The following is a 12,860-nucleotide window of genomic DNA, read 5'->3' as shown; positions in this document are numbered from 1 at the left end:
TGGCTGTTTTCAATCAGGATCTTAGTGATCACTGCCTCATTGCCTGCATCCATAATGGGTCCGCGGTCAAACGACCTCCCCTCATCACTGTCAAGCGCTCCCTAAAACACTTCTGAGAGCAGGCCTTTCTAATAGACCTGGCCCGGGTATCCTGGAAGGATATCGACCTCATCCCGTCAGTAGAGGATACCTGGTCGTTCTTTAAAAGTAATTTCCTCACCATCTTAAATAAGCATGCCCCTTTCAAAAAATGCAGAACTAAAAACAGATAAAGCCCTTGGTTCACTCCAGACCTGACTGCCCTAAACCAGCACAAAAACATCCTGTGGTGGACTGCACTAGCATCGAATAGTCCCCACGATATGCAACTGTTCAGGGAAGTCAGAAACCAATACACGCAACGCAGTCAGTTAGGAAAGCAAAGGCTAGCTTTTTCAAGCAGAAATTTGCATCCTGTAGCTCTAACTCCAAAAAGTTCTGGAACACTAAAGTCCATGGAGAACAAGAGCACCTCCTCCCAGCTGCCCACTGCACTGAGGCTAGGAAACATTGTCACCACCGATAAATCCACGATAATTGAGTATTTCAACAAGCATCACTCTACGGCTGGCCATGCTTACTCCTGGCTACCCCAACCCCGGCCAACAGCTCCGCACCTCCCGCAGCTACTCGCCCAAGCTTCGCCAGCTTCTACGTCACCCAAATCCAGATAGCAGATGTTCTGAAAGAGCTGCAAAACCTGGTCCCGTACAAATCAGTTGGGCTAGACAATCTGGACCCTCTTTCTAAAATTGTCCGCCAACAGTGTTGCAACCCCTATTACCAGTCTGTTCAACCTCTCTTTCGTATCATCCAAGATCCCTAAAGATTTGAAAGCTCTCCAAAGGGGGAGACATTAGACCCAAACTGTTACAGACCTATATCCATCCTGCCCTGCCTTTCTAAAGTCTTCGAAAGCCAAGTTATCAAACAGATCACTGACCAATTCGAATCCCACCGTACCTTCTCAACTGTGCGATCCGGTTCACGAGCTGGTCACAGGTTCACCTCAGCCACCCTCAAGGTACTAAACGATATCATAACCGCCACTGATAAAAGACAGTACTGTGCAGCCGTCTTCATCGACCTGGCCAAGGCTTTTGACTCTGTCAATCACTGCATTCTTATCGGCAGACTCAACAGTCTTGGTTTCTCAAAATACTGCCTCACCTGGTTCACCAACTACTTTTCAGATAGAGTTCAGTGTGTCAAATCAGAGGGCCTGTTGTCCGGACCTCTGGCAGTCTCTATGGGGGTACCACAGGGTTCAATTCTCAGGCTGAGGCTTTTCTCAGTATATGTCAACGATGTTGTTCTTGCTGCGGTGATTCCCTGATCCACCTCTACGCAGACAACACTATTCTGTATACATCTGGCCCATCTTTGGACACTGTGTTAAACCTCCAAACAAGCTTCAAACGAGCTTCAATGTCATACAACACTCCTTTCATGGCCTCCAACTGCTCTTAAAACGCTGGTAAAACTAAATACATGCTTTTCAACTGATCGCTGCCCGCCTAGCATCACTACTCTGGGCAGTTCTGACTTAGAAAATGTGGACATTTACAAATACCTAGGTGTCTGGCTAGACTGTAAACTCTTCTTCCAGACTCATATTAAACATTTCCAATCCAAAATTAAATCTACAATTGGCTTCCTATTTCACAACAAAGTCTCCTTCACTCACGCTGCCAAAAACACCCTCATAAAACTGACTATCCTGCCGATCCTTGACTTCAGCGATGTCATTTACAAATAGCCTCAAACGCTGTACTCAGCAAACTGGATGCAGTCTATCACAGCGCCATCCATTTTGTCACCAAAGCCCCATATACCACCCACCACTGCGACCTGTATGCTCTCGTTGGCTGGCCCTCGCTACATATTCGTCGCCAGATCCGCTGGCTCCAGGTCATCTATAAGTCTATGCTAGGTAAAGCTCCGCCTTATCTCAGTTCACTGGTCACGATGGCAACACCCACCCGTAACACGCGATCCAGCAGGTGTATCTCACTGATCATCCCTAAAGGCAACACCTCATTTGGCCGCCTTTCGTTCCAGTTCTCTGCTGCCTGTGACTGGAACGAATTGCAAAAATCGCTGAAGTTGTAGACTTTTATCTCCCTCACCAACTTCAAACATCTGCTATCTGAGCAGCTAACCGATCGCTGCAGCTGTACATAGTCTATTGGTAAACAGCCCACCCATTTTTACCTACCTCATCCCCATACTGTTTTTATTTATTTTATTTTATGCTCTTTTGCATACTAATATCTCTACCTGTATATGACCATCTGATCATTTATCACTCCAGTGTTAATCTGCAAAATTGTAATTATTCGCCTACCTCCTCATGCCTTTTGCACACAATGTATATAGACTCTCCTTTTTTCTACTGTATTATTGACTTGTTAATTGTTCACTCCATGTGTAACTCTTGTGACGGCCCTGAATTTTCTGAACCGTCTCAGTGCAGCTCCTTCCAATAGGGTGCTTTCCCTTTAATTCCCAATTAAATAGCCAGCATCAGCTGCGCGAAAGTGGGGTTGTGATGGAGACGTGAATGAGGATGTGTTCAACCCTCAGTTCCGAAGCTTCTCTATTCCGTTTGTTTTTTTGCCGTTAAACGTGTGTTTTGTAGCCTAAGAGAGTTTACCCAGGATCGGATCCACTCTTTGCGTCCGTGGACTTACACCTCTCTGTTCTTCGTGGCCTTTCTCCGCTGGAGATCTGTGGGCGGATTGGATTGTCTGACTGACCGACTTACTACAACCTTTTTGTATACGGTATTTCATTTGTTTTGATGTGATGTATACTGTGATTTATGTAGTTAGTTGTAGTTGAGGACTTAGTAAGAGTTGATACGCTTTAAAGTTCTGTGGTAAAATTATTGTTATATTGATTGTATGAATAATACTGGGTTTAGGCTACACTGAATGAACAGACAAACATTGCGTGACAGAAGTCAATTGAGTTCCCTGAACTCTACCGGGCAGGACTCTTTTTAGGCCCGAGGTACAGGACATTTCTGGAGGAACCAGAACTAATTGTGTTATATTATTATATGTGTGTGTAATCATTGATGTTGTTAATACAACCCACGCAAAAGAGTATAGTTGTTTTTGAAGTTCTTTCCAATGTTTTAAGGGTTTATGAAAAGTTTATTTCCATCCTGACTTTTACATAAGTCCTTTGTATTGGTGTAGACTTGACGGACCAGATGGGACTCATTCCCACCCAAACTAAAAGGAGAAACCAATGTTTTCTCTGGTAGGCACAACCTACCTGGCACCCCTATAAATAATAACCTCAAGTCAAAACCGTTACACTCAGTGGTCACCATAACACCACTCGTAACACCTGCTGGAGCACGTGCATCTCATCATCCCCAAAGCCAACACCTACTTTGGCAGCCTTTCTTTCCAGTTCTCTGCTGCCAATGACTGGATCGAATTGCAAAAAATGTATATGTTTTGACATAAAAATAAATAAAAATCGCTTAAATTGGAGACATATCTCTCTAACTTTAAGCATCAGCTATCTGAGCATCTTACCGATCGCTGCAGCTGTACACAGCCCATCTGTAAATAGCTCATCCAATCTACCTACCTCATCCCCATATTGTTTTTAATTTACTTTTTTGCACACCAGTATTTCTACTTGCACATCATCATCTGCTCATCTATCACTCCAGTGTTAATCTGCTAAATTGTAATTACTTCGCCACTTTTGGCCTATTTATTGCCTCCTCACTCCATTTGAACACACTCTGTATATAAACTTTTCTATTGTGTTATTGACTGTATTGTATTATTGACTATTGACTGTATTGTGTTATTGACTGTATTGTATTATTGACTATTGACTGTATTGTGTTATTGACTGTATTGTGTTATTGACTGTATTGTGTTATTGACTATTGACTGTATTGTGTTATTGACTGTATTGTGTTATTGACTGTATTGTGTTATTGACTGTATTGTGTTATTGACTATTGACTGTATTGTGTTATTGACTGTATTGTGTTATTGACTGTATTGTGTTATTGACTGTATTGTGTTATTGACTGTATTGTGTTATTGACTGTATTGTGTTATTGACTGTATTGTGTTATTGACTGTATTGACTATTGACTGTATTGTATTATTGACTGTATTGTGTTATTGACTATTGACTGTATTGTGTTATTGACTATTGACTGTATTGTGTTATTGACTATTGACTGTATTGTATTATTGACTATTGACTGTATTGTATTATTGACTATTGACTGTATTGTATTATTGACTGTATTGTGTTATTGACTATTGACTGTATTGTGTTATTGACTATTGACTGTATTGTATTATTGACTATTGACTGTATTGTGTTATTGACTATTGACTGTATTGTATTATTGACTGTATTGTGTTATTGACTATTGACTGTATTGTGTTATTGACTATTGACTGTATTGTATTATTGACTATTGACTGTATTGTATTATTGACTGTATTGTGTTATTGACTATTGACTCTATTGTATTATTGACTATTGACTGTATTGTGTTATTGACTGTATTGTGTTATTGACTGTATTGTGTTATTGACTGTATTGTGTTATTGACTGTATTGTGTTATTGACTGTATTGTGTTATTGACTGTATTGTGTTATTGACTGTATTGTGTTATTGACTGTATTGTGTTATTGACTATTGACTGTATTGTGTTATTGACTGTATTGTGTTATTGACTGTATTGACTATTGACTGTATTGTATTATTGACTGTATTGTGTTATTGACTATTGACTGTATTGTGTTATTGACTGTATTGTGTTATTGACTATTGACTGTATTGTATTATTGACTATTGACTGTATTGTATTATTGACTGTATTGTATTATTGACTATTGACTGTATTGTGTTATTGACTGTATTGTATTATTGACTGTATTGTGTTATTGACTGTATTGTATTATTGACTGTATTGTGTTATTGACTATTGACTGTATTGTGTTATTGACTGTATTGTGTTATTGACTGTATTGTATTATTGACTGTATTGTGTTATTGACTATTGACTGTATTGTATTATTGACTGTATTGTGTTATTGACTATTGACTGTATTGTGTTATTGACTGTATTGTGTTATTGACTGTATTGTATTATTGACTATTGACTGTATTGTGTTATTGACTGTATTGTGTTATTGACTGTATTGTATTATTGACTGTATTGTGTTATTGACTATTGACTGTATTGTATTATTGACTGTATTGTGTTATTGACTATTGACTGTATTGTATTATTGACTGTATTGTGTTATTGACTATTGACTGTATTGTGTTATTGACTGTATTGTGTTATTGACTGTATTGTATTATTGACTGTATTGTGTTATTGACTATTGACTGTATTGTGTTATTGACTGTATTGTATTATTGACTGTATTGTGTTATTGACTGTATTGTATTATTGACTGTATTGTATTATTGACTGTATTGTGTTATTGACTATTGACTGTATTGTGTTATTGACTGTATTGTGTTATTGACTGTATTGACTATTGACTGTATTGTGTTATTGACTGTATTGTGTTATTGACTGTATTGTATTATTGACTATTGACTGTATTGTGTTATTGACTGTATTGTATTATTGACTGTATTGTATTATTGACTATTGACTGTATTGTGTTATTGACTATTGACTGTATTGTGTTATTGACTGTATTGTGTTATTGACTGTATTGTGTTATTGACTGTATTGTGTTATTGACTGTATTGTGTTATTGACTGTATTGTGTTATTGACTATTGACTGTATTGTGTTATTGACTGTATTGTGTTATTGACTGTATTGTGTTATTGACTGTATTGTGTTATTGACTGTATTGTGTTATTGACTGTATTGTGTTATTGACTGTATTGTGTTATTGACTGTATTGTGTTATTGACTGTATTGTGTTATTGACTGTATTGTGTTATTGACTATTGACTATTGACTGTATTGTATTATTGACTATTGACTGTATTGTATTATTGACTATTGACTGTATTGTGTTATTGACTATTGACTGTATTGTATTATTGACTGTATTGTATTATTGACTATTGACTGTATTGTATTATTGACTATTGACTGTATTGTGTTATTGACTGTATTGTGTTATTGACTATTGACTGTATTGTATTATTGACTATTGACTGTATTGTATTATTGACTATTGACTGTATTGTGTTATTGACTGTATTGTGTTATTGACTGTATTGTATTATTGACTGTATTGTGTTATTGACTATTGACTGTATTGTGTTATTGACTATTGACTGTATTGTATTATTGACTATTGACTGTATTGTATTATTGACTATTGACTGTATTGTATTATTGACTGTATTGTATTATTGACTATTGACTCTATTGTATTATTGACTATTGACTGTATTGTGTTATTGACTTATTGTATTATTGACTGTATTGTATTATTGACTATTGACTGTATTGTATTATTGACTGTATTGTGTTATTGACTATTGACTCTATTGTATTATTGACTATTGACTTATTGTGTTATTGACTGTACTGTATTGTGTTATTGACTGTATTGTGTTATTGACTATTGACTGTATTGTGTTATTGTTATTGACTGTATTGTGTTATTGACTGTATTGTGTTATTTATTTGTATTGTGTTATTGACTGTATTGTGTTATTGACTGTATTGTGTTATTGACTGTATTGTATTGACTGTTATGTATTGTGTTATTGACTGTATTGTGTTATTGACTGTATTGTGTTATTGACTGTATTGTGTTATTGACTGTATTGTGTTATTGACTGTATTGTGTTATTGACTGTATTGTGTATTTATTGACTGTATTGTATTATTGACTGTATTGTGTTATTGACTATTGACTGTATTGTGTTATTGACTATTGACTGTATTGTGTTATTGACTATTGACTGTATTGTATTATTGACTATTGACTGTATTGTATTTATTGACTGTATTGTATTATTGACTTATTGTGTTATTGACTGTATTGTGTTATTGACTATTGACTGTATTGTATTATTGACTATTGACTGTATTGTGTTATTGACTATTGACTGTATTGTATTATTGACTGTATTGTGTTATTGACTATTGACTGTATTGTGTTATTGACTATTGACTGTATTGTATTATTGACTATTGACTGTATTGTATTATTGACTGTATTGTGTTATTGACTATTGACTCTATTGTATTATTGACTATTGACTGTATTGTGTTATTGACTGTATTGTGTTATTGACTGTATTGTGTTATTGACTGTATTGTGTTATTGACTGTATTGTGTTATTGACTGTATTGTGTTATTGACTGTATTGTGTTATTGACTGTATTGTGTTATTGACTGTATTGTGTTATTGACTATTGACTGTATTGTGTTATTGACTGTATTGTGTTATTGACTGTATTGACTATTGACTGTATTGTATTATTGACTGTATTGTGTTATTGACTATTGACTGTATTGTGTTATTGACTGTATTGTGTTATTGACTATTGACTGTATTGTATTATTGACTATTGACTGTATTGTATTATTGACTGTATTGTATTATTGACTATTGACTGTATTGTGTTATTGACTGTATTGTATTATTGACTGTATTGTGTTATTGACTGTATTGTATTATTGACTGTATTGTGTTATTGACTATTGACTGTATTGTGTTATTGACTGTATTGTGTTATTGACTGTATTGTATTATTGACTGTATTGTGTTATTGACTATTGACTGTATTGTATTATTGACTGTATTGTGTTATTGACTATTGACTGTATTGTGTTATTGACTGTATTGTGTTATTGACTGTATTGTATTATTGACTATTGACTGTATTGTGTTATTGACTGTATTGTGTTATTGACTGTATTGTATTATTGACTGTATTGTGTTATTGACTATTGACTGTATTGTATTATTGACTGTATTGTGTTATTGACTATTGACTGTATTGTATTATTGACTGTATTGTGTTATTGACTATTGACTGTATTGTGTTATTATTGTATTGTGTTATTGACTGTATTATTGACTGTATTGTGTTATTGACTATTGACTGTATTGTGTTATTTATTGACTGTATTGTGTTATTGACTGTATTGTATTATTGACTGTATTGTATTATTGACTGTATTGTGTTATTGACTATTGACTGTATTGTGTTATTGACTGTATTGTGTTATTTATTGACTGTATTGTGTTATTGACTGTATTGTGTTATTGACTGTATTGTATTATTGACTATTGACTGTATTGTGTTATTGACTGTATTGTATTATTGACTGTATTGTATTATTGACTATTGTTATTGACTATTTATTGACTGTATTGTGTTATTGACTGTATTGTGTTATTGACTGTATTGTGTTATTGACTGTATTGTGTTATTGACTGTATTGTGTTATTGACTATTGACTGTATTGTGTTATTGACTGTATTGTGTTATTGACTGTATTGTGTTATTTATTGACTGTATTGTGTTATTGACTGTATTGTGTTATTGTATTGTGTTATTGACTGTATTGTGTTATTGACTGTATTGTGTTATTGACTGTATTGTGTTATTGACTGTATTGTGTTATTGACTGTATTGTGTTATTGACTGTATTGTGTTATTGTATTGTGTTATTGACTGTATTGTGTTATTGACTGTATTGTATTTATTATTATTGACTGTATTGTATTATTGACTATTGACTGTATTGTGTTATTGACTATTGACTGTATTGTATTATTGACTGTATTGTATTATTGACTATTGACTGTATTGTATTATTGACTATTGACTGTATTGTGTTATTGACTGTATTGTGTTATTGACTATTGACTGTATTGTATTATTGACTATTGACTGTATTGTATTATTGACTATTGACTGTATTGTGTTATTGACTGTATTGTGTTATTGACTGTATTGTATTATTGACTGTATTGTGTTATTGACTATTGACTGTATTGTGTTATTGACTATTGACTGTATTGTATTATTGACTATTGACTGTATTGTATTATTGACTATTGACTGTATTGTATTATTGACTGTATTGTATTATTGACTATTGACTCTATTGTATTATTGACTATTGACTGTATTGTGTTATTGACTGTATTGTATTATTGACTGTATTGTATTATTGACTATTGACTGTATTGTATTATTGACTGTATTGTGTTATTGACTATTGACTCTATTGTATTATTGACTATTGACTGTATTGTGTTATTGACTGTATTGTGTTATTGACTGTATTGTGTTATTGACTGTATTGTGTTATTGACTGTATTGTGTTATTGACTGTATTGTGTTATTGACTATTGACTCTATTGTATTATTGACTATTGACTGTATTGTGTTATTGACTGTATTGTGTTATTGACTGTATTGTGTTATTGACTGTATTGTGTTATTGACTATTGACTGTATTGTGTTATTGACTATTGACTGTATTGTGTTATTGACTATTGACTGTATTGTGTTATTGACTGTATTGTGTTATTGACTGTATTGTGTTATTGACTGTATTGTGTTATTGACTGTATTGACTATTGACTGTATTGTGTTATTGACTGTATTGTGTTATTGACTGTATTGTATTATTGACTATTGACTGTATTGTGTTATTGACTGTATTGTATTATTGACTGTATTGTGTTATTGACTATTGACTGTATTGTATTATTGACTATTGACTGTATTGTATTATTGACTGTATTGTATTATTGACTATTGACTGTATTGTATTATTGACTGTATTGTGTTATTGACTATTGACTGTATTGTATTATTGACTATTGACTGTATTGTATTATTGACTGTATTGTATTATTGACTATTGACTGTATTGTATTATTGACTATTGACTGTATTGTGTTATTGACTGTATTGTGTTATTGACTGTATTGTATTATTGACTATTGACTGTATTGTGTTATTGACTGTATTGTGTTATTGACTATTGACTGTATTGTATTATTGACTATTGACTGTATTGTATTATTGACTATTGACTGTATTGTGTTATTGACTGTATTGTGTTATTGACTGTATTGTGTTATTGACTGTATTGTGTTATTGACTGTATTGTGTTATTGACTGTATTGTATTATTGACTGTATTGTATTATTGACTATTGACTGTATTGTATTATTGACTGTATTGTGTTATTGACTATTGACTGTATTGTATTATTGACTATTGACTGTATTGTGTTATTGACTATTGACTGTATTGTATTATTGACTGTATTGTGTTATTGACTGTATTGTATTATTGACTGTATTGTATTATTGACTGTATTGTATTATTGACTATTGACTGTATTGTATTATTGACTGTATTGTGTTATTGACTATTGACTGTATTGTATTATTGACTGTATTGTGTTATTGACTGTATTGTATTATTGACTGTATTGTATTATTGACTATTGACTGTATTGTATTATTGACTATTGACTGTATTGTATTATTGACTATTGACTGTATTGTATTATTGACTGTATTGTGTTATTGACTGTATTGTATTATTGACTATTGACTGTATTGTGTTATTGACTGTATTGTATTATTGACTGTATTGTGTTATTGACTGTATTGTATTATTGACTATTGACTGTATTGTGTTATTGACTATTGACTGTATTGTATTATTGACTGTATTGTGTTATTGACTATTGACTGTATTGTGTTATTGACTATTGACTGTATTGTGTTATTGACTGTATTGTGTTATTGACTGTACGTTTGTTTCTGTGTAACTCTGTGTTGTTGGTTTTTGTCGAACTGCTTTGCTTAATCTTGGCCATGTCGCAGTTGTAAATGAGAACTGGTTCTCAACTGGCCTCACCTGGTTAAATAAAGGGTTATATATATATAAATACCTGGTTAAATAAAGGTTTAGGGTTATATAGATAAATACCTGGTTAAATAAAGGTTTAGGGTTATATAGATAAATACCTGGTTAAATAAAGGGTTATATATATATATATATATATATATATATATATATATATATATATAAATACCTGGTTAAATAAAGGTTTAGGGTTATATATATATATAAATACCTGGTTAAATAAAGGTTTAGGGTTATATATATATAAATACCTGGTTAAATAAAGGTTTAGGGTTATATATATAAATACCTGGTTAAATAAAGGTTTAGGGTTATATATATATATAAATACCTGGTTAAATAAAGGTTTAGGGTTATATATATATATAAATACCTGGTTAAATAAAGGTGAAATAAACATGTATAAAAATACCTTTGCTAACAGTTGTGTCAAGTTAAAACTCGCCCAAGCCAGTTCACAGAATTTCCCATTTAAATCAAATGTATTTATTCAATACTACATTTAGCTAACATTATATAGTTAATCCAGAGATTCATGAAGACCCTGATGAAGACAGTTTGGCTGTCGAAACGTTGGTAATTACATTTTTTTCATCTGAGCTCCTAGAGTGTGCAGCTCTCTTATTTTCAAATCCAGATATTCTTACCTTTGCCTCGATTTGCCAGTCACGGCCAGATTATCACGGCATTTCTAGTTCTTTATGGATAGCCATATTAGCATTTCATTTATTGATTTATTACCCGTTTGACCTCTAGGTTTATAGGTATTATGACTCGTACAGTGGTACTATATTGGAATCTGCTGGCTAGTCGAGGGGGCAAATTGGAGGGGGGCGAGGTTGGCATGCGTCCCTGCAACAGCAACCAAACCGATAACGAAATTGCACAAAATAAAACGCAGCATCAATTGGATACGTGTTCGACTTCCACCTTCTGTTCAATAAATCCAACCACACCGCCTCTGTGATGCTGCAAGGCAAACGCCGCGTTCCATTGGAAAAGAACCTACTTCTGGTGTCCCAAATTGCAAATATACGACTGGTGTGACTGAGGCGTGATATCCTTCCAATTCTCACTCATAGATACAGTACCTAGCTATATAGACACCCAAGTGAATTCAGGCAAAATACCCACAGCAGGTTGGTTACTGAACTTTGACGGTTGCTAACTAACGTTAACTTCAAAAAACGCAAACTAAGAACCCGTTTGGACAGCGAATTGGCAGCATTGATAAGGTAAGTCAGTTACGAAATACGCCTAAAATCTGATAAAAGTAGTTCACTAGACATAAACCTCGTTCTCTCCAAATGCCCTATATGTGAATCCTACCACACAGTATGTCACATCCACGACGCTTGTGTCCTCTTACCTGCATGGAATCGGCACTGATTATCTCTCCCTGGCGTCGTTTACCAATTTCAATCGCCAGTTTAGACTTCCCAGTACCGGTTGCTCCTAAAATCACGACTAACGGTGGTACAATACTCTTTTTCAGAGCACACTGCAAGCCTCGCACGGGCGCCGCCATGTTGCTTTTACCGTCGTTCCCAGCTGATCAGACACGCGCCTAAGAACTGAGACCGGATATGAGGCGAGCTCTGTAACTAGGCAACGGAAAGAGGTTCCCATGGCACCGGCTTTGATAAAAAAAATGAAGTCGAGAGAAGGAAGGTATTTTGGTCCACAAGACTATAGAAAAATAGTACACTAACCTAAATATGTATCTCACCGTTTATAATAGCCTGCATCCAAAAAACATATTAGGCTGTTATGTGGACAAAGACAACACTACATTTGTATCATTGTAGTGTCGTTTATATACCAATAATAATAGGCTGTATTTTCTGTTCTTGATTTACTTTACTAAAGGGGAGGGCTTCTCCCAGCAAATCGATCTTGTAAGGGTTACTATAGAAACTGGGGGGAG

At 34.0% G+C, this 12,860-nt stretch overlaps 1 protein-coding gene across 1 annotated transcript in view; it reads right to left on the bottom strand.

Annotated features, from left to right (window-relative positions):
* The window catches only part of trit1 (tRNA isopentenyltransferase 1), a 105,073-nt gene extending 92,574 nt beyond the window's left edge, over positions 1-12,499 (bottom strand). Inside the window, exon 1 of the mRNA XM_065018056.1 lies at positions 12,303-12,499. Coding sequence (XP_064874128.1) covers positions 12,303-12,461 — 159 coding nt within the window. The 5' untranslated portion in view covers positions 12,462-12,499. The remainder of the gene's footprint in view (positions 1-12,302) is intronic.
* Between the last annotated feature and the right edge of the window lie 361 nt (positions 12,500-12,860).

Source organism: Oncorhynchus nerka, linkage group LG4 (genome assembly GCF_034236695.1).
Source record: "Oncorhynchus nerka isolate Pitt River linkage group LG4, Oner_Uvic_2.0, whole genome shotgun sequence".
Lineage (NCBI taxonomy): Eukaryota > Metazoa > Chordata > Actinopteri > Salmoniformes > Salmonidae > Oncorhynchus > Oncorhynchus nerka.
The sequence above is the reverse complement of the archived record's forward strand: the minus strand, read 5'-3'. Positions and strand labels throughout refer to the sequence as shown.